The 24,422-nt window shown below is 37.1% G+C and overlaps 1 protein-coding gene across 1 annotated transcript in view; it reads right to left on the bottom strand.

The window, feature by feature from the left end:
* Positions 1 to 363: 363 nt before the first annotated feature.
* The window catches only part of LOC149748799 (guanylate cyclase soluble subunit alpha-2), a 71,187-nt gene continuing 47,128 nt past the window's right edge, over positions 364 to 24,422 (bottom strand). The window contains exon 2 of the mRNA XM_089915485.1: positions 364 to 4,649. Coding sequence (XP_089771611.1) covers positions 4,476 to 4,649 — 174 coding nt within the window. The 3' untranslated portion in view covers positions 364 to 4,475. The remainder of the gene's footprint in view (positions 4,650 to 24,422) is intronic.

Here is a 24,422-nt window from a genome sequence, read left to right as displayed (position 1 = left end):
CTGAATGGATACAAAAACAAGACCCATATATATGCTGTCTACAAGAGAACTACTTCAGACCTAGAGACACATACAGACTGAAAGTAAGGGGATGGAAAAAGGCATTCCATGAAAACGGAAACCAAAGAAAGCTGGAGTAGCAATTCTCATATCAGACAAAATTGACTTTAAAATAAAGACTATTAGAAGAGACAAAGAAGGACACTATATAATGATCAAGGAATTGATCCAAGAAGAAGATATAACAGTTGTAAATATTTATGCACCCAACATAGGAGCACCTCAATACATAAGGCAAATCCTAACAGCCATAAAGGGGGAAATCAACAGTAACACATTCATAGTAGGGGACTTTAACACCCCACTTTCACCAATGGACAGATCATCCAAAATGAAAATAAATAAGGAAACACAAGCTTTAAATGATACATTTCACAAGATGGACTTAATTGATATTTATAGGACATTCCATCCAAAAACAACAGAATACACATTTTTCTCAAGTGCTCATGGAACATTCTCCAGGATAGATCATATCTTGGGTCACAAATCAAGCCTTGGTAAATTTAAGAAAATTGAAATTGTATCAAGTTTCTTTTCTTACCACAATGCTATGAGACATGATATCAATTACAGGAAAAGATCTGTAAAAAATACAAACACATGTAGGCTAAACAATACATTACTTAATAACAAAGTGATTACTGAAGAAATCAAAGCGAAAATAAAAAAGTATCTAGAAACAAATGACAATGGAGACACGACGACCCAAAACCTATGGGATGCAGCAAAAGCAGTTTTAAGAGGGAAGTTTATAGCAATACAATCCTACCTTAAGAAACAGGAAACATCTCGAATAAACAACCTAACCTTGCAGCTAAAGCAATTAGAGAAAGAAGAACAAAAAACCCCAAAGTAAGCAGAAGGAAAGAAGTCATAAAAATCAGATAAGAAATAAATGAAAAACAAATGAAGGAAACAATAGTAAAGATCAATAAAACTAAAAGCTGGTTCTTTGAGAAGATAAACCAACTTGATAAACCATTAGCCAGACTCATCAAGAAAAAAAGTGAGAAGACTCAAATCAGTAGAATTAGAAATGAAGAAGGAGAAGTAACAACTGACACTGCAGAAATACAAAAGATCATGAGAGATTACTACAAGCAACTCTATGCCAATAAAATGGACAACCTGGAAGAAATGGACAAATTCTTAGAAATGCACAGCCTGCCCAGACTGAATCAGGAAGAAATAGAAAATATGAACAGAGCAATCACAGGCACTGAAATTGAAACTGTGATTAAAAATCTTCTAACAAACAAAAGCCCAGGACCAGATGGCTTCACAGGCGAATTTTATCAAACATTTAGAGAAGAGCTAACACCTATCCTTCTCAAACTCTTGCAAAATATAGCAGAGGGAGGAACACTCCCAAACTTATTCTACGAGGCCATCATCACCCTGATACCAAAACCAGGCAAGGATGTCACAAAGAAAGAAAACTACAGGCCAATATCACTGATGAACATACATGCAAAAATCCTCAACAAAATACTAGCAAACAGAATCCAACAACACATTAAAAGGATCATACAGCATGATCAACTGGGGTTTATTCCAGGAATGCAAGGATTCTTCAATATATGCAAATCAATCACGTGATACACCATATTAACAAACTGAAGGAGAAAAATTATAAGATCATCTCAATAGATGTAGAGCCGACAAAATTCAACACCCATTTATGATAAAAACCCTGTAGAAAGTAGGCATAGAGGGAACTTTCCTCAACATAATAAAGGCCATATATGACAAACCCACAGCGAACATCGTCCTCAATGGAGAAAAACTGAAAGCATTTCCACTAAGATCAGGAACAAGACAAGGTTGCCCACTCCCACCGCTCTTATTCAACAAAGTTTTGGAAGTTTTAGCCACAGCAATCAGAGAAGAAAGGGAAATAAAAGGAATCCAAATCAGAAAAGATTTGTCACTGTTTGCAAATGACATGAAACTATACATAGAGAATCCTAAAGATGCTACCAGAAAACTACTAGAGCTAATCAATGAATTTGGTAAGTAGCAGGATACAAAATTAATGCACAGAAATCTCTGTCATTCCTTTATACTAATGATGAAAAATCTGAAAGTGAAATCAAGAAAACATTCCCATTTACCATTGCAACAAAAAGAATAAAATATCTAGGAATAAACCTACCTAAGGAGACAAAAGACTTGTATGCAGAAAATTATAAGACACTGATTAAAGAAATTAAAGTTGATACAAATAGATGGAGAGATATCCCATGTTCTTGGATTGGAAGAATCAACATTGTGAAAATGACTCTACTACCCAAAGTAATCTACAGATTCAATGCAATACCTATCAAACTACCCCTGGCATTTTTAACAGAACTAAAACAAAAAATTTCACAATTTGTATGGAAACACAAAAGACCCCGAATAGAAAAAGTAATCTTGAGAACAAAAAACCGAGCTGGAGGAATCAGGCTCCCTGATCTCATACTATACGACAAAGCTACAGTAATCAAGACAGTATGGTACTGGCACAAAAACAGAAAGATAGATCAATGGAACAGGAGAGAAAGCCCAGAGATAAACCCATGCACATATGGTCACCTTATGTTTGATAAAGGAGGCAGGAATCTACAGTGGAGAAAGGACACCCTCTTCAATAAGTGGTGCTGGGAAAACTGGACACATACATGTAAAAGTATGAGTTTAGATCACTCCCTAACCCCATACACAAAAATAAGCTCAAAATGGATTAAAGACCTAAATGTATGGCCAGAAACTATCAAACTCTTAGAGGAAAACATAGGCAGAACACTCTATGACATAAATCACAGCAAGATCCTTTTTGACCCACCTCCTAGAGAAATGGAAATAAAAATAAACAGATGGGACCTAATGAAACTTCAATGGTTTTGCACAGCAAAGGAAACCATAAATAAGACAAAATGACAACCATCAGAATGGGAGAAAATATTTGCAAATGAAGCAACTGACAAAGGATTAATATCCAAAATTTATAAGCAGCTCAATAAGAAAAAAACAAACAACCCAATCCAAAAATGGGCAGAAGACCTAAATAAACATTTCTCGAAAGAAGATATACAGACTGCCAACAAACACATGAAAGAATGCTCAACATCATTAATCATTAGAGAAATGCAAATCAAAACTACAATGAGATATCATCTCACACCAGTCAGAATGGCCATCCTCAGAAAATCTACAAACAATAAATGCTGGAGAGGGTGTGGAGAAAAGGGAACTCTCTTGCACTGCTGGTGGGAATGTGAATTGGTACAGCCACTATGGAGAACAGTATGGAGGCTCCTTAAAAAACTACAAATAGAACTACCATATGAACCAGCAATCCCACTACTGGGCATATACCCTGAGAAAACCATAATTCAAAAAGAGTCATATACCAAAATGTTCAATGCAGCTCTATTTACAATAGCCCAGAGATGGAAACAACCTAAGTGTCCATCATCGGATGAATGGATAAAGAAGATGTGGCACATGTATACAATGGAATATTACTCAGCCATAAAAAGAAACGAAATTGAGCTATTTGTAATGAGGTGGATAGACCTAGGGTCTCTCATACAGAGTGAAGTAATTCAGAAAGAGAAAGACAAATACTGTATGCTAACACATATATATGGAATTTAAGAAAAAAAAATGTCATGAAGAACCTAGGGGTAAGACAGGAATCAAGACACAGACATACTAGAGAATGGACTTGAGGATATGGAGAGGGGGAAGGGTAAGCTGTGACAAAGCGAGAGAAAGGCATGGACATATATACACTACCAAACGTAAGGCAGATAGCTAGTGGGAAGCAGCCACATAGCACAGGGAGATCAGCTCGGTGCTTTGTGACCACCTGGAGGGGTGTGATAGGGAGGGTGGGAGGGAGGGAGACACAAGAGGGAAAAGATATGGGAACATATGTATAACTGATTCACTTTGTTATAAAGCAGAAACTAACACACCATTGTAAAGCAATTATACTCCAATAAAGATGTAAAAAAAAAATAAAAAAAGTAGTAACCCTGAGACCTAAGGCTTCATAAGAACACCTGTACACTATCCATAGGAAGTTGTTCAGGTCCTCCAATTTCTTGCTTATTTCTTGCTCTTCGGATTATCTCTCAGAACTGACTCTCACCATCACTGTTGCTTGGTGTTGTTGAATTGGTCACTGACAGCAGGTTCCTTCCTTGGTTTAATCCTTTAGCTTTTTTTTTTGGTCCCCATAGTAATTTGTCTTCCACACAACTTTTCCTATTTTGGGTCATATTCCATTTGTTCATTTCCTGTGTTTATGAGTTATCTCTAGTAATCCCTCCTTCTTGAGCAACTGGCTTATCTAGATCTGTAAATTATAGTATGTAGAATTCAGAAGGGAATTTCCTGCCTCCTCAGTTAAAGGTACATTACTACTCAAATAAAACTGTTGAGAGGCTTACCTGAATTGGTCTTCCATCAGGTGTCAGCACCTCTTCAGAAAGTTCCATCATCTTCAGGGCCATCAGAGCAATGGGTTTAGCATGGCAGAGGCTTTTTCTGTGGAGCCCTGCAGCAACACAGTATGCATCACCTATTGTTTCCACCTGCAGCAGTCAGACAAATCAAATGCAAATGTATGATAATGAGCCAAAGTTGAAATACTTATCTGCAATCACAAATGTTACTGGAAAACATATCATCAAAACATCAATAAATCAAGCAATTAGACAATAGAGTATAATCATAAAAGAGTTTGCAAACAGCCAGAGTCAAATACTAACATGTCACCCCAGACCTGTTTGTTCATCAACATTAACACCATAGATGATCATTGAAATCAGAAACAACTAGAATATAAAATAATTATCCCTCACAAAAATAGAATTGTCAGTGTTTTGCCTGGATATTTTCCAAATAATGACTTTTTACAGACACTCTCTCATCTCCTTCAAACCTTCAAGTAGACCTTCACTGGAAAGTAATTTTTTTTGCAATTTTTCCCAATTACTCCACATGTTTTAGTGTTTATTTTTATTTTTTTAATTGAAGTATAGCTGATTTACAACGTTGTGTTAGTTTCAGGTGTCACACTTTTTGATATATCTGTAATTTGTTGTCTAGTCTATTCTTATTTACTCTTAATAATTATAACACGTAACACTTCTTGAATTCATACACTCTACCATTAATTGCATCAACTGCTTTACATGCATTATCTCACTTAATCCTCACAAATATCCTAAATGGAAGAAACTAGTATTGGTTATATTTGAGATGAGAACTTCATGCACCCAAACCCATCCATAATCTTACAATTAAAGAGTTAACAGGCACTGTCAAGAGTTTTCCATACCATGTCAGCAACCATTCTGAATGGGTATTGTGATTGTTAAATATTTTCAATATTTACCCAGGGATAAAACTTCCAAAATTCCAAAGCATAGAACATGGTATAAAAGTTAGGCACAACTCATTTCTAGAGGAAAGTTTTCTAATTATCCAAGGTAGATATGGTGATTACGTTCAATAGCTCTAATATTTTAATTAGAGAAAAGTGATGAAATATTGTATTAAATGCCCAATTCCAATATCACTTTTTCTGTGAATCACTCCATGGTCCTTCCATTAGTTCTTAGTAGCAAAACTAATCCTTTCTTCTACTCTGTTTCAACAGCACACCTCTATATTATAGCATTCATCATAGATTATAATCAATATGTATCAATATATAATCAATATGTATCCACAGCTACAAAGTGAGCTCTGTAAGAATGGGATCATGTCATTTTAATGTATGTACTCATAGTGCTCATGATAGTGTCTTAAATATAACTATTTAATAAATAACTGTCAAATGAATAAACAATCAACCATATTTAACTATGATTACAATAACAGTTATTCTAATCAGTTGCTCATTTGCCCCATTTATTTTATGAGCACATGTAGACCTGTGTGCCATGTAGATCTGGGTAGGAAAAAATTGCTTCTAAATTACTGGAGATGCTTCTATCATAAATATAACAAGAATTACAAAATATTCTATTAGTTAAGATTTAACAGCAATAATTAAATTTCATGTGAATGAATCCTAACACTTTAATATTAAAAAGCTTCTCTGCATTAAATTCTGTGAGCACAAATTTAGGGAATGTGATGACAGCACTTATGAATGTCATGAAACTAGAGATGCCAAAATTATCAATGAGTATCTGAATCTTACCAGGAAATATGCATCAAAAATGATTCAAATACACTCAGACCTATCAAGAAGTTCCAAATCTTCACTTCAGAATCTGTTATCTGGGGCCAGAAAATGTAAATTAAAATTGTATGGTAAGAACAGAAAGATGATACAATGTGAGTCAGCAAAAGTTTTATTCTAAATACTAAAATATACTTCCACCAAAATCTCTCACTGAGGAAGAAAACCAGCAAATAGCAAACGTCTGAAATGTGGTCATTTACCATTTCCCCCTAAAAACACAATGTCTTTTGCTAAACCTCAGATTTATCTCATACTTTTGTATTTCTATACAATTAAAACATCTAGAATGTTGTTAGTTATATAATTTGAAACTAACTTCTGATTTTCAAATATTAGAACACATAAGCAGTTAATTATTTGTATAAATTGAACTGCACTCCAGTCACTCTGAACATGCATGTTCCTGGAGCATTATCTTTTCTTGGAGTCTCTATCATTATCAAACTTCTCATCAGTATTAACTCCACTATCATTTCAGTAAAAATTTACTGAATACCACCAAATGTGTATTTCTAGAATTTGTACCACAGGCATATATAAAGATTAGTTAGTTATATGTTGTACTTTCTCCTTAGGTATATATAATGTAATAGTATGGAGAAGATGGACCAATATGTTAGCAAATGACAAAAAAAATCAAATTAAGTACACAACATAAATATAAGAAATTCACATTAAAATCCATTCCTGTAAGATTACATAACATTTAGTTTCCAAATATTTAAATCCAGACTAGCTATCAGAAACAATAGGATCAAAAGCTAGGTAAGAAATAGACAGCAAAAAACCCATAGATTAAGATGTAGAATTTTCACAATTATTCTTAAACATCCGACATAAAAAAAAAATTCTAAAAGATGTTCTTGTCCTCATGGCAGGCTAGATTATGCTGCAGTAACAATACAGCCTGCAAATCGTAATGCTCTAAAATAGCAAAGGTTTTTTCTGTTTCATGTTGCATATTTATGGGGGTTAGGGGATTGGGGTAGAGGAGAGAAACATTGTGCCACATCTCTTCACTCCAGGGACAGTGCCAATAGAATCTCCTCATCTGAAGCTGGTTGCCATGTCAGAAGAAAAGAGGTTCTGATTATACACTAGCTCTTAAAGCTTCCTCCCATAAGTGACATATATGGCTTTTTGTCATGATTCATTCGTCAAAGCAAGTCACGTGACCATGTTTAACATAAAGGAGATGGGAAAATGCAACCAAACTTGTGCTCAGAGAAGGATCAGAAATATCTGGTGAATAGTACTAATGAGAACATGAATGAATATGTGATCGCTTAGAAATTTTCAAATAGCTGGATGTCTGTAAAGTGCAAGTAATACATCCTTGAGATGTTTTTCTTTCCTTGTAGATATATTCAGTATCTTAACCTGAAAATCTTGGATGAAACACCTTAGTAATGCAGCTTTCCATTAAAGCTCTATTCTTTTCTCCTCTCCCTTCATCTAAATGTCAGGTCTACACAAATTTAGCAGAATTGAATACATGTGGAAATTTTAGTGGATTCCCTTCAAACTTATGTCAACTTTGCTTCAAAAGGAGCAGGGAAAGTGAAAGCATTATATATCAGTTAAATTTCTTTTGAGGCTGTTTCCTTGAGTTAAAACAAAGTTAAACAAGTAGACATTATAAACATATTACCAAAAAACTGTCCAAAAAGTTGACTATGATCTGAATTCCTTTAGAATTGTCTCGGTGTTTTTTTAATAGACACCATCTAAAATAGTGCATCTCATTTATTTTCAGTATCTCCAACCTGTTCTTAAATGACATTAGATAAAAATAAAGATGACTAAACTAAACTTGGAAATGAAAAAGATAGAGCTTATGCAAATGTCAGAAAAACCTTACATCCTTCTCTGAACATAAAAGAGGAGGCTTAAATACTAAAAATATTATGTAACAACTGTTGCCCCGCATATTATTATACCTGCTTTTATCAAACTTTAAAGAATTAATCTATCTCAGTATATCTTCTCAACACTTTATAATCAAACTCCCTACATTATTCAAGAAATAAAGGTGGTATAAATAAACTCCTTAGAGTTATGCATTCACCCTTTTTATTTACTTTATTTTAGCTTTAGATTTATTACTTAAAATAATTTATTTATACTTTCTAATAGAAGCTCATCCCCATGTTTTCTTCTCCCTCCCCTCCAGATTAATGTTCAAGAATTATCTGGGAAATTTCTTGGAAATTTGGGCACAGTGGGGAGGAAAGAATGTGTGTGTTGTAAATAAGGGTGAGGGTGGTACTGGGGCTAGGATTACCCTACAAGAACACTGCACATAACTGGGCAGTAAATAATCTCTGCCCCATGAAACTCATGACCACCTCAGTCCTTCCATCCCATAGTCCTGGGACTATCTTCCTTTGAACTTTGTAGAACTTGTGAAAGGGAGTTTGGGGAGAGGGCATAATAGTAGAGAGTCAGAGAACTCTGACAGTCTACCTTACTGGACAGCCTCCCTCTCTTCATCTGGACACAATCAAGAGGAGAAACAAATTAGAAAGTCTGCTTTTCTAGATTGGTCCAAGGTGGTAGAGTAGAAGGACTTGTGCTCATGCCCTCTTGCGAGAACACTGGAATCACAACTAAGTGCTCAACAATCATTGACAGTAAGACACTGGAACTCACCAAAAAAGATACCCCACATCCAAAGACAAAGGAGAAGCTGCAATGAGATGGTAGGAGGGATGCAATCAAAACAAAATCAAATCCCAGAACCGCTGAGTGGGTGACTTACAAACTGGAGAACAATTATACCACAGAAGTCCACCCATTGGAGTGAAGGCTGCATCAGGCTTCCCAACCTGGGGGTTGGGCAATGGGAGGAGGAATTCCCAGAGAATCAAACTTTGAAGGCTAGTGGGATTTGACTGCAGGACTTCAACAGGACTGCAGGAAACAGACACTCCATTCTTGGAGGGCACACACAAAGAAGTGTGCACATCAGGATCCAGGGGGAAGGAGCAGTGATGCCATGGGAGACTGAACCAGACCTACCTGCTAGTGTAGGAGGGTCTCCTGCAGAGGTGGGGAGCAGCTATGGCTCACCACAGGGACAAGGACACTGGCAGCAAAAGTTCTGGGAAGTACTCCTTGGCACGAGACCACCTGTAGTCCGCCATTAGCCCCACCAAAGAGCCTGTATCCTCCAGTACTGGGTTGCCCTATGCCAAAAAACCCACAGCAAGGGAACTCAGTCCCATCCATCAGCAGACAAGTGGATTAAAGTTTTACTGAGCTCTATCCACCACAGAAACAGCAAGCTATACCCACCACCAGTTCCTACCATCAGGAAGCTTGCACTAGCCTCTTAGATAGCCTCATCCACCAGAAGGCAGACAACAGAAGCAAGAATAACAATCCAGCAGCCTGTGGAATGAAAACCGCATTCAAAGATAGACAAAATGAAAAGGCAGAGGACTAGGTACAAAACGAAGGAACAAGATAAAACCCCAGAAAAACAACTAAATGAAGTGGAGATAAGCAAGTTTTCAGAAAAAAATATTCAGAATAATGGTAGTGAAGATGATGCAGGACCTCAGAAAGAGAATGGAAGCAAAGATCAAGAAGGTGCAAGGAATGTTTAACAAAGACCTAGAAGAATCAAAGAACAAACAAACAGAGATGAACAACACAATAACTGAAATGAACAATACACTAAAAGGAATCAATAGCAGAATAACTGAGGCAGATGAACAGATAAGTGACCTGGAACACAGATTGGTGAAAATCACTGCTGTGAAACAGAATAAAGAAAAAAGAATGAAAATGAATGAAGACAGACTAAGAGACCTCTGGGACAATATTAAACACACCACATTGGCATTATGGGGGTGCCAGAAGGAGAAGAGAGAGAGAGAAAGGACCCGAGAAAATATTTGAAGAGACTATAGTGGACACATTCCATAACATGGGTAAGGAAATAGCCACCCAAAGCCAGGAAGCACAGAGAGTCTCAGGCAGGATAAACCCAAGGAGAAACACGCCAAGACACATAGTAATCAAACTGACAAAAATCAAAGACAAAGAAAAATTATTAAAAGCAGCAAGGTAAAAATGACAAGTAACAAACAAGGAAACTTCCATAAGGTTAACAGCGGATTTCTCAGCAGAAACTCTACAAACCAGAAGGGAGTGGCACAATAAAGTGATGAAAGGGAGAACAGAAAACCAAGATTACTCTATCCAGCAAGGATCTCATTCAGATTTGATGGAGAAATCAATAACTTTCCAGACAAGAATTCAGAACCACCAAACCAGTTCTACACCAAATGCTAAAGGAACTTTTCTAAGTGGAAAACACAAGAGAAGAAAAGGACCTACAAAAACAATCCCAAAACAATTAAGAAAATGGTAATAGGAACATACATATTGATAATTACCTTAAATGTAAATGGATTAAATGCTCAACCCAAAATACACTAGCTCACTGAATGGATACAAAAAAAGACCCGTATATATGCTGTCTACAAGAGACTCACTTCAGACCTAGGGACACAAAGAGACCAAAAGCGAGGGGATGGAAAAAGATATTCCATGCAAATGGCAATCAAAAGGAAGCTGGAGTAGCAATACTCATATCAGATAAAATAGACTATAAAATAAAGAATGTTCCAAGAGACAAGGAAGGACACTACATGATCAAGGGATCAATCCAAGAAGAATATGTAACAATTATAAATATATATGCACCCAACATAGGAGCACCTCAGTACATAAGGCAAAAACTAACAGTTATCAAAGAGGAAATCAACAGTAACACAATAATCGTGGGGGATTTTAACACCTCACTTATACCAATGGACAGTTCATCCAAAATGCAAATAAATAAGGAAACACAAGCTTTAAATAACACATTATACCAGATGGACTTAATTGATACTTATAGGACATTCCACCTGAAAAGAGCAGATTACACTTTCTTCTCAAGTGCACACAAAACATTCTCCAGGATAGATCACATCTTGGGTCACAAATCAAGCCTCAGTAAATTTAAGAAAATTGAGATCATATCAAGCATTTTCTCTGACCACAATGCTATGAGATTAGAAATAAATAACAATGAAAAAAAGTAAAAAACACAAACACATGGAGGCTAAACAATACATTACTAAATAACCAAGAGATCACTGAAGAAATCAAAGAGGAAATCCAAAAATACCTAGAGACAAATGACAACAAAAACATGACAATCCAAAACCTATGGGATGCAGCAAAAGCAGTTCCAAGAGGAAAGTTTAGAGCAATATAATCCTACCTCAAAAAACAAGAAAAATCTCAAATACACAACTTAAGCTTACACCTAAAGCAATTAGAGAAAGAAGAAAAAAAAATACACAAAGTTAGCAGAAGAAAAGAAATCATAAAAATCAGATCAGAAATAAATGAAAAAGAAACAAAGGAAACAATAGGAAATATCAATAAAACTAAAAGAAGGTTCATTGAGAAGATAAACAGAATTGATAAGCCATTAGCCAGACTCCTGAGGAAAACAAGGGAGAAGACTCAAATCAACAGAATTAGAAATGAAAAAGGATAAGTAACAACTGACACTGCAGAAATGAAAAGGACCATGAGAGACTACTACAAGCAACTATATGCAAATAAAATGGACAACCTGGAAGAAATGGAAAAGATCTTAGAAAAGCACGACTTTCCAAGACTGAACCAGCAAGAAATAGAAAATATGAACAGAACAAATGCAAGCACTGAAATTGAAACTGTGATTAAAAATCTTCCAACAAACCAAAGTCCAGGACCCAGATGGCTTCACAGGGGAAATCTATCAAACATTCAGAGAAGAGTTAACACCCATCCTTCTCAAACTCTTCCAAAAAATTGCAGAGGAAGGAGCACTCCCAAACTCATTGTACGAGGCCACCAACACCCTGATACCAAAACCAGGAAAAGATACTACAAAAAAAGAAAATTACAGACCAATATCACTGATGAATATAGGTGCAAAAATCCTCAACAAAATACTAGCAAATAGAATCCAAAAACACACTATAAGGATCATACACAATGATCAAGTGACATTTATCTCAGGGATGCAAGGATTCTTCAATATATGCAAATCAATCAATGTGATACACCATTTTAACAAACTGAAGAATAAAAACCATATGATTATCTCAATAGATGCATAAAAATATTTTGACAAAATTCATCACCCATTTATGATAAAAACTCTCCAGAAAGTGGGCATAGAGGGAACCTACCTCAATATAATAAAGACATTATATGACAAACCCACAGCCAACATCATTCTCAATGGTGAAAAACTGAAAGCGTTTCCTCTAGGATCAGGAACAAGACAAGGATGTCCACTCTCACCACTATCATACAACAACGTTTTGGAAGTCCTAGCTATGGCAATCAGAGAAGAAAAAGAAATAAAAGAATACAAATTGGAAAAGAAGAAGTAAAACTGTCACTGTTTGCAGATGACATGATACTACATGTAGAAAATCCTAAAGATGCCACCAGAAAACTACTAGAGCTAATCAATGAATTTGGTAAAGTTGCAGGGTAGAAAATTAATGCACAGAAATATCTTGCATTCCTATACACTAATGATGAAAAATCTGAAAAAAATTAAGGAAACACTTCCATTTACCATTGCAAGAAAAAGAATAAAATACGCAGGAATAAATCTACCGAAGGAGGTAAAAGACCTGTATGCAGAAAACTATAAGACACTGACAAAAGAAATCAAAGATGATACAAACAAATGAAGGGACATACCATGTTCTTGGACTGGAAGAATGAATATTGTGAAAATGACCATACTACCCAAAGCAATCTACAGATTCAATGCAATTCCTAACAAATACCCAATGGCATTGTTTAAGGAACTAGAAAAATAAATTTTAATTTGTGTGGATACATAAAAGGCCCTGAATAGCCAAAGCAATCTTGAGGGAATAAAATGGAGCTGGAGGAATCCCCGACTTCAGTTTATACTACAAAGCTAGTATAGTAGCTTTATACTACCTACAAATCAAGACAATATGGTACTGTCACAAAAACAGAAATATTGATCAATGGGACAGGATAGAAACCCCAGAGATAAACCCATGCACATATGGTCAACTAATCTATGACAAAGGATGCAAGAATATACAATGGAGAAAAGACAGCCTCTTCAATAAGTGATGTTAGGAAAACTGGAGAGCTACATGTAAAAGGATGAAATTAGAACACTCCCTAACACCACACACAAAAACAAACTCAAAATGGATTAAAGACCTAAATATAAGACTGGACACTATAAAACTTTTAAAGGAAAACATAGGAAGAACACTCTATGACATAAATCACAGCAAGATCTTTATTGATCCTCCTCCTAGAATAATGAAAATATAAACAAAAAAAAACATATGGGACCTAATGAAACTTCAAAGCTTTTGCACAGCAAAGGAAACCATAAACAAGACAAAAAGACAACCCTCAGAATGGGAGAAAATATTCGCAAATGAAGCAACTGACAAAGGATTAATCTCCAAAATATACAAGCAGCTCATGCAGCTCAACATAAAAAAACAAACAACCCAATCAAAAAATGGGCAGAAGACCTAAGCAGACATTTCTCCAAAGAGACATACAGATGGCCAACAGGCACATGAAAAGGTGCTCAACAAGGCTAATTATTAGAGAAAGGCAAATCAAAACTACAATGAGGTATCACATCCAACCAGTTAGAATGGACATCATCAGAAAATCTAGAAACAACAAATGCTGGAGAGGGTGCGGAGAAAAGGAAACACTCTTGCACTGTTGGTGGGAATGTAAATTGATACAGCCACTATGGAGAACAGTATGGAGGTTCCTTAAAAAACTAAAAATAGAATTACCATATGACACAGCAATCCCACTACTGGGCATGTACCCAGAGAAAACCATAATTTGAAAGGACACATGCACCCCAATGTTCATTGCAGCACTATTTACAATAGCCAGGTCATGAAAGCAACCTAAATGCCCATTGACAAACGAATGGATAAAGAAGATGTGGTACATATATACAATGGAATATTATTCAGCCATAAAAAGAATGGAATTCAGTCATTTGCAGAGACATGGATGGACCTAGAGACTGTTATACAGAGTGAAGTAAGTCAGAAAGAGGAAAACAAATATCGTATATTAACACATTTATGTGGAATCTAGAAAAATGGTACACATGAACTGGTTTGCAAGGTAGAAATAGAGACACATATGGAGAGAACAAGCATATGGACACCAAGTGGGGGAAAGCAGGAGTGGTGGAGGTGGTGGTGGGATGAATTGGGAGATTGGGATTGACATATATACACTAATATGTATAAAATAGATAACTAATAAGAACCTGCTGTATAAAAAATAAATGAATAAAATAAAATTCAAGAATAAAAAAACAAACAAAAAAACAAATCTTTGCCAACTGGATCAGCTAAAAATGGCTTCCCATTTTAATTTTCTTATTTTTGAGTTTGAGGGTCTTCCTTTTTTGTTGGTCATTTGTAATTCTAGTTTTGTACCAACTTTCCAAATTTTTGATTAGCCTTTTTCTAAGAGCATTGTAAGAATTATTTGTGTACTAAGGCCTTTTTCTGTCATGAGATTTGCGTTTTTTTGTCTTATTTTGTTGGTCTTTTGACTTTGTAATGATACTTTTGTTGCACACATATTTTAGAAATTTTACTGACAAATGTACCAGTTTTTTTCCTTTATGGATTCTGGATTTTTATACCATACTTATAAATAATTCCTAAATTATGTTTTACATTTACTCATCTTTTATATTTTTATGAGCCCATTTTATATTAAATGCATTGATTTATCAAAAAAAAAAAAAAAGAGAGTCTGCTTTTCTAATTGTTCTGCTTTCTGTTTTTGGCCCCTAGAGTCTTTAAAAAAGAAATGGAGGTGGGAAGGAGAGAGAAGAGAGGTGTTGGAATATGATGTAAGCCTAAAAATGAAAAATGTCTTCTTTTTCCCTCCTAGCATTTCACAGAGCACTTGGTCACCTGGGCATGATGAGATCATTGTGGCTAAGAACACTTCATTTTCAGAAAGGATACCATATTTGCGCTTGCTGTGAGGATTGGGCCACACCTGCCAGCCCAATCACCTGTCTTATATTAGGTTCGATTCCTGAGTGACAGGGAGAGGGGTACAGTAGAGGAGTTTTCTAGTGATTGGCAGGCACCCTGAGTCCACAAAACAGTTCTGGAGGTACTTGATAACTAGAAACCAGACAAAAGGATTGTTGGTGGTATGGACATAGATTATCCAAAAGGCTGGCCATAAAAAGGTAAAGCATGGCAAAGGTCTTCATGAAAACTTGTAAGTAGCAGAAGACCAGGAAAAACTGTATACTTGGGTAAATTTGGAGACCTTTTACATTTCCCCCTTTATTTCATACATACTCAGCAGGTCTCTGCTGTTTATACTCCTGTTTTTCCAGGTACTCAGCAGCTGGGTGGGTGAAATAGGCTCCTGGCCAAATATGAAAATCCAGGTGTCAGTGGCCAAGCAGAGGTGATAGGGCTATGGAACACCCACTGGACCTACTTGAAGATGAACAGTTTGCCACAGACAGCAAGCATGAACCCAGGTTTTTATTGTTGTTGAGGTTGTGTTTCTTGAAGATATACTTGCTCTCTTCAAACATGACTCACGAGTACATATATCAAAAGCAAGTAGGAAGGCCCTGACAAAAACAAATGCTCAAGCAATGTAGATGAAAGCAGCGCAGTCTTTAGCATCATTTTCTTGGGTTAAGCAAAGTGATGGCCATGGCCATAGAAGCTACATTATTGAAGTTGAGAGCACTGGCAGTCCAGAGGAGCCAAGATGCAGAAACGCCAGCACATAAACATCACTGTTGGTCAAGCACAGGTGTAACAATAAGTGGAAGGTAATAAAAATATCCCTGGAGCAGGGATAATTTCCAGAAGTAGGAGTTAACCAGACTAGTACCAAAATAGCCTTGAGTGTGTCCCTGGGCTACCCTTCTGAAAGTAGTCTGATTTCCCTTCACATAGCAGGTGGTTGTAGGAGTTGGGCCACATTTTTCCTTTAATAAGAACAATCTTGTCAGATCCTGAGAGGCTATGGTCTGAGAACCAGGTGAAAAAGTTACAGGTGATGCCCTGCTCCTGCAGATGAAAGACTCCTCACCATATATTTGGAATGGAAAAAAATGCCACTTGTCCAGAAGCTCTCATCTCATATTCTTTAATAATCACCTTGTTTCTGCAGTAGGAGTTTGCTCAAAAGATTACCTTGAAGTTGTAGATTGTCCTGGGTTATCTGAACTCCTTTATTCCTAATTAATATGAGCCTCACGTGCAGGCTCAGTGGCCACGGCTCATGGGCCTAGCCGCTCCATGGCATGTGGGATCTACCCAGACCGGGGCATGAACCTGTGTCCCCTGCATTGGCAGGCAGCCTCTCAACCACGGCGCCACCAGGGAAGCCCAGCCCTCATGTTTTCTCAAGTTTACTTTCCCTACTTCTGGGTCTGTGACTTTCTTATACACATATTTGATGAACATAATTCTATATTACAGTATGTTTTGGGGTGTGTGTGCATTTGTGCATGTATGTGTTTATACTCTCCCTCTACTAGCTATATTTAACTTTATATCCCTGAATCCTAGCACAGTATAAGGATGCCCAATAGAGTTTTATTAAATGCTTTAAATTTGTGCAGTTTCTACACTGGAGTGGAAATTGTCCACTAAGCAAGCTTTCTGAATGCAAAATTCAGGACCACCCACATAAGAATCACCTAGACAGTACTTATTAAAAATTAGATCTCTAGGCCCCACCTAGATCTATTAATAGAAAATCTAAGTATAAGACAAAGCTAACTGCATTCTCACATGCTTCCAGGTAAACTTTATGATTCTCAAAGTTTAAAGACTTCTGGTGTATGATGTGAATTAAAAATATACAAAATCCACCCAGATATTCACATTTTTAAAAAAGTGCTAATAAGCCTTCAGAATGGAGAAAAGCAGCACTACCCTGAGCTCTAGCCATTGCCATATAAATTTTTCTCGGAGTTTTGCCTTAATAGTGGGGGCAATAAGCTTCTCCAGACATATCCATAATTTTCAGAACTTCATATGAAAACTTCCAGTCAGTCACCATCTCTCCATCCCTGCACATACCCACCAAATGCTGAGAATCATCTGGCACAAGAGGTATTCAATGATCCAAAGTTTGTTGAGTACAATTAAATACATCCAAGTGGGGAGACCTTCAAGATGGTGGAGGAGTAAGATGTGGAGATCACCTTCTTCCCTACAAATACATCAAAAATGCATCTACATGTGGAACAACTCCTACAGAACACCTACTGAACACTGGCAGAAGACCTCAGATTTCCCAAAAGGCAAGAAAATCCTGGGTAGGGCAAAAGAAAAAAGAAAAAACAGAGACAAAAGAATAGGGACGGGACCTGCACCTCTGGGAAGCAGCTGTGAAGGAGGGAAAGTTTTCACACACTAGGAAGTCCCTTCACTGGCGGAGATGGGGGTGGGTGGGGGGAAAGCTTTGGAGCCACGGAAGAGAGCGCAGCAACAGTAGTGCAGAGGGCAAAGTGGAGAGATTCCCACACAGAGGATTGGTGCTGACCAGCACTCACCAGGCTGAGAGGCTTGTCTGCTCACCTGCCAGGGGGTGTGCTGGGAGCTGAGGCTCAGGCTTCAGAGGTCAGATCCCAGGGAGAGGACTGGGATTGGCGGCGTGAACACAGCCTGAAGGGGGGGCTAGGGCACCACAGTTAACGGGGAGGGAGTCTGGGAAAAAGTATGGACCTGCATAAGAGGCAAGAGACCATGATTTCGGGGTGTGCAAGGAGAGGGGATTCCTTCTCTGTCAACCCACAGAAGGCAGAGCACTGGCTAAACGAGCTCCAGAGATGGGAGCAAGCCGTGGCTATCAGCTCAGTCTCCAGAGATGGACATGAAATGCTAATGCTGCTGCTGCAGCCACCAAGAATCCTGTGTGCAAGCACAGGTCACTATCCACAACCCTGCTCCGGGAGCCTGTGCAACCCACCACTGCCAGGGTCCTGTGATCCAGGGACAATTTCCCTGGGAGAACACACCATGCACCTCAGCCTGTTGCAACTTCACATGGGGCTCTGGACTGCAGGCTTGCCCCGCATTCCAATTATAACTACTGTACCCCTCCCTCCCCCTGGCATGAGTGAGCCAGAGCCCCCTAATCAGCTGCTGACTTAACCTCCTCCTGTCTGGGCAGTGAGCAGATGTCTGAGGGTGGCCTACAAACAGAGGTGGGGCCAAAATGAAAGCTGAACACCAGGAGCTGTGTGAACAAAGAAGAGAAAGGGAAATTACTCCAAGTCTCAGGAGCAGCAGATTCAATCCCCACAATCAACTTGACACACCCTGCATCTGTGGAATACCTGAATATACAAATAATCAAGCCAAAATTAGGTGGTGTACTTTGGGAGCAACTGTAGACTTGGGGTTTGCTGTATGAGACTGACTTTTTTCTGATTTTTACGTTTATCATAGTATAGTTTTTAGCACTTGTTATCATTGGTGGATTTTTTTATTGGTGTCGTTGCTCTCTTTTCTTTTATTATTACTTTTTTATTTTAGCAACTTTTTTCTTTTAATAATTTTATATTAATTAATTAATTAATTTTCTCCATTTTCTTCTGGGCTATGTGGCTGACAGGGTCTTGGTTCCCTGTCCTGGTGTCAGGCCTGAGCCTCTAAGGTGGGAGAGCTGAGTTCAGGACATTGGACCATCTGAGACCTCCCAGCCCCAAGTAATATCAATTGGCGAGAGCTCTCACAGAGATCTCTCTCTCAACAGTAAGACCGAGCTCCACCCAATGGTCAGCAAGCTCCAGTGCTGGATGCCCGATGGTAAACAACTAGCAGGAACACAGGAACACAACGCCACCCATTAACAAAGAGGCTGCCCAAAATCATAGTAAGTTCACAGACACCCCAAAACACACCACTTGACAAGGCCCTGCTGATAAGAAAGACAAGATCCAGCCCCATCCATCAGAACACAGGCACCAGTCCCCTCCACCAAGAAGCCTACACAAGCCACTGAACCAGCCTTACCCACTGGGGGAAGATACCAAAACAATGGGAACTATGAACCTGCAGCCTGAGAAAAGGAGTCCAAACACAATAAGTTAAGCAAAATGCGAAGACAGAGAAATATGCAGCAGATGAAGGAGCAAGGTAAAACCCCACCAAACCAAACAAATGAAGAGGAAATACTCAGTCTACCTGAAAAAGAATTCAGAGTAATGATAGTAAAGATGATACAAAATCTTGGAAAATGGAATGGAGAAAATACAAGAAATCTTTAACAAGGACCTAGAAGAACTAAAGAGCAAACAATGATGAACAACACAATAAATGAAGTTAAAAATTCTCTAGAAAGAATCAATAGGAGAATAACTGAGGCAGAAGAATGAATAAGTGACCTGGAAGATAAAATAGTGGAAATAACCACCATAGAGCAGATTAAAGAAAAAAGAATGAAAAGAATTGAGGACAGTCTCAGAGACCTCTGGGACAACATTAAATGCACCAACATTCGAATTATAAGGGTCCCAGAAGAAGAAGAGAAAAAGAAAGGGACTGAGAAATTATTTGAAGTGATTAGAGTTGAAAACTTCACTAACATGGGAAAGGAAATAATCAAGTCCAGGAAGTGCAGAGAGTCTCATACAGGATAAATCCAAGGAGAAACATGCCAAGATGCATATTAATCAAACTATAAAAAATTAAACACACAAAAAAATTCTAAAAGCAGCAAGGAAAAAGCAACAAATAACATACAGGGGAATCCTCAGAAGGTTAACAGCTGATCTTTCAGCAGAAACTCACAAGCCAGAAAGGAGTGGCAGGACATATTTAAAATGATGAAAGGGAAAAACGTACCAGCAAGATTACTCTACCCAGCAAGGCTTTCATTCAGATTTGATGGAGAAATAAAAACCTTTACAGACAAACAAAAGTTAAGAGAATTCAGCATCACCAAACCAGCTTTACAACAAATGCTAAAGGAACTTCTCTAGGCAAGAAACACAAGAGAAGGAAAAGACCTACAATAACAAACCCAAAACAATTAAGAAAATGGGAATAGGAACATACATATCGATAACTACCTTAAATGTAAATGGATTAAATGCTCCCACCAAAAGACCCAGGCTGGCTGAATGGATACAAAAACAAGACCCATATATATATGCTGTGTATAAGAGACCCACTTCAGACCTAGGGACACGTACAGACTGAAAGTGAAGGGATGGAAAAAGATATTCCATGCAAATGGAAATCAAAAGAAAGCTGGAGTAGCAATTCTCATATCAGATAAAATAGACTTTAAAACAAAGACTATTACAAAGGACAAAAAAGGACACTTCATAATGATCGAGGTATCAATCCAAGAAGATATAACAATTGTAAACACTTATGCACCCAACATAGGAGCACCTCAATACATAAGCAAATGCTAAAAACCATAAAAGGAGAAATCGACAGTAACACAATCATAGTAGGGGACTTTAACACCCCACTTTCACCAATGGACAGATCATCCCAAATGAAAATAAATAAGGAAACACAAGCTTTAAATGATACATTAAACCAGATGGACTTAATTGATATTTATAGGACATTCCATCCAAAAATGACAGAATACACTTTCTTCTCAATTGCTCATGGAACATTCTCCAGGATAGATCATATCTTGGGTCACAAATCAAGCCTCAGTAAAATTAAGAATACTGAATATGTATCAAGTATCTTTTCCGACCACAATGCTATGAGACTAGATATCAATTATAGGAAAGAAACTGTAAAAAATACAAACACATGAGGCTAAACAATACATTACTAAATAACCAAGAAATCACTGAAGAAATCAAAGAGGAAATCAAAAAATACCTAGAAACAAATGACAATGTAAACATGATGACCCTAGACATAGGGGATGAAGCCAAAGCAGTTCTGAGAGGGAAGTTTACAGGAATACAATCCTACCTCAAGAAACAGGAAAAATCTCGAATAAACAACCTAGGTGTAATCTTACACCTAAAGCAATTAGAAAAAGAAGAACCAAAGAACCCAAAGTTAGCAGAAGGAAAGAATTCATAATGAACAGATCAGAAATAAATGAAAAAAGAAATGAAGGAAACAATACAAAGACCAATAAAACTAAAAGATGGTTCTTTGAGAAGATAAACAAAATTGATAAACCATTAGCCAGACTTATCAAGAAAAAAAGGAGTAAGACTCAAATCAACAGAATTAGAAATGAAAAACAGGTAGGAACTGAAACTACAGAAATACAAAGGATCATGAGAGATTACTACAAGCAACTATATGCTAGTAAAATGGAAAACCTGAAAGAAATGGACAAATTTTTAGAAAAGCAAATCCCTCTGAGACTGTACCAGGAAGAAATAGAAAATATAAACAGACCAATTGCAAACAGTGAAATTGAAACTGTGATTTAACATCTTCCTACAAACAAAACTCCAGGACCAGATGGCTTCACAGGCAAATTCTATCAAACATTTAGAGAAGAGCTTACACCTATCATTCTCAAACACCTCCAAAATATAGCAGAGGGAGGGAACACTCCGAATCTCATTCTATAAGGCCACCATCACCCTAATACCAAAGCCAGACAAAGATACTACAAAAAAAGAAAACTACAGGCCAATATCACTGATGAACATAGATGCAAAAATCCTCAGCAAAATACTAGCAAACAGAATCCAACAGCACATTAAAAGTCTTATACGCCATGATCAAGTGGGGTTTGCCCCAGGAATGCAGGGATTCTTCAATATATGCAAATCAATCAATGTGGTACACTATATTAACAAATTGAAGAAGAAAAACCATACAATAATCTCAAGAGATGCAGAAAACACTTTTGACAAAATTCAACACTGTTTATGACAAAAACTCTCCAGAAAGTAGGCATAGAGAGAACTTACCTCAACATAATAAGGGCCATATATGACAGACCCACAGTCAACATCATTTTCAATGGTGAAAAACTGAATGCATTTTCCCTAAGATCAGGAACAAGACAAGATTGCCCACTCTCAACACTAATATTTGACATAGTGTTGGAAGTTTTAGCCACAGCCAACAGAGAAGAAAAAGGAATCCAAATTGGAAAAGAAGAAGTAAAAGTGCCAGTGTTTGCTGATGACATGATACTATATATAGAGAATCCTAAAGATGCTACCAGAAAACTACTAGAGCTAATCAATGAATTTGGTAATGTAGCAGGTTACAAAATTAATGCAAGGAGATCTCTTGCTGTCCTATACAGTAATGAGGAAAAATCTCAAAGAGAAATTAAGGAAACACTCCCATTTACCATTGCAACAAAAAGAATAAAATACCTAGGAATAAACCTACCTAAGGAGACAAAAGTCCTGAATGCAGAAAGCTATAAGACACTGATGAAAGAAATCAAGGACAATACAAAGAGATGGAGAGATATACCATGTTCTTTGATTGGAAGAATTAACATTGTGAAAATAACTATACTACCCAAAGCAATCTACAGATTAATACAATCCCTATCAAACTACTAATGGCATTTTTCACAGAGCTAGAACAAAAAAAAATCACAATATGTATGGAAACACAAAAGACCCAGAATAGCCAAAGCAATCTTGAGAAAGAAAAATGGAGTTGGACGAACAAGGCTCCCTCACTTCAGACTACACTACAAAGCTACAGTAATCAAGACAGTATGGTACTGGCACAGAAACAGAAATATAGATCAATGGAACAGGATAGAAAACCCAGAGATAAACCCACGCACATATGGTCACCTTATCTTTGATAAAGGAGGCAAGAATATACAATGGAGAAAATACAGCCTCTTCAATACATGGTGCTGGGAAAACTGGACATGTACGTGTAAACAATGGAATTAGAATACTTCCTAACATCTAACTCAAAATGGATTAAAGACCTAAATGTAAGGCCAGACACTATAAGACTCTTAGAGGATAACATCTGAAGAACATTCTTTGACATAAATCACAGCAAGATCCTTTTTGACCCACCTCCTAGAGAAATGGAAATGAAAACAAAAATAAACAAATGGGACGTAATTAAACTTAAAAGCTTTTGCACAGCAAAGGAAACCATAAGAAAGATGAAAAGACAACCCTCAGAATGGGAGAAAATATGTGCAAATGAAGCAACTGACAAAGGATTAATCTCCAAAATATACAAGCAGCTCATGTAGCTCAATATCAAGAAACAAACAACCCAATCAAAAAATGGGCAGAAGACCTAAATAGACATTTCTCCAAAGAAGATATACAGATTGCCAACAAATATATGAAAGGATGCTTAACATCACTAATCATTAGAGAAATGCAAATCAAAACTGCAATGAGGTATCATCTCACACCAGTCAGAATGGCCATAATCAAAAAATCTACAAACAATAAATGCTGGAGAGGGTGTGGAGAAAAGGGAACCCTCTTGCACTGTTGGTGGGAATGGAAATTGATACAGCCACTATGGAGAACTGTATGGAGTTTCCTTAAAAAACTAAATATAGAACTACCATATGACCCAGTAAACCCACTACTGGGCATAAACACTGAGAAAACCATAATTCAAAATGAATTATTTCAGCACTATTTACGATAGCCAGGACATGGAAGCAACCAAAGTGTTCACTGACAGATGAATGGATAAATAAGATGTGGCACATATATACAGTGGAATATTACTCAGCCATAAAAGGATATGAAATTGAATTATTTGTAATGAGGTTGATGGACCTAGTCTGTCATATGGAGTGAAGTAAGTCAGAAAGAGAAAAACAAATACCATATGCTAACGCACACACACACACACACATATATATATATATATATATATATATATATATATATATATATAGACTCTAAAAAAAAAAAAAAGAAATGGTTCTGATGAACCTAGGGGCAGAACAAGAATAAAGACACAGACATAGAGAATGGACTTGAGGACATGTGGAGGGGGAAGGGCAAGCTGCGAAAAAGTGAGATAGTAAG

The sequence above is a fragment of the Delphinapterus leucas genome, chromosome 7 (assembly GCF_059928025.1).
Source record: "Delphinapterus leucas isolate spDelLeu-1000000601 "Yukka" chromosome 7, BTC_Dleu_Yukka2, whole genome shotgun sequence".
Lineage (NCBI taxonomy): Eukaryota > Metazoa > Chordata > Mammalia > Artiodactyla > Monodontidae > Delphinapterus > Delphinapterus leucas.
This window is presented reverse-complemented; position numbering and strand designations above follow the sequence as displayed.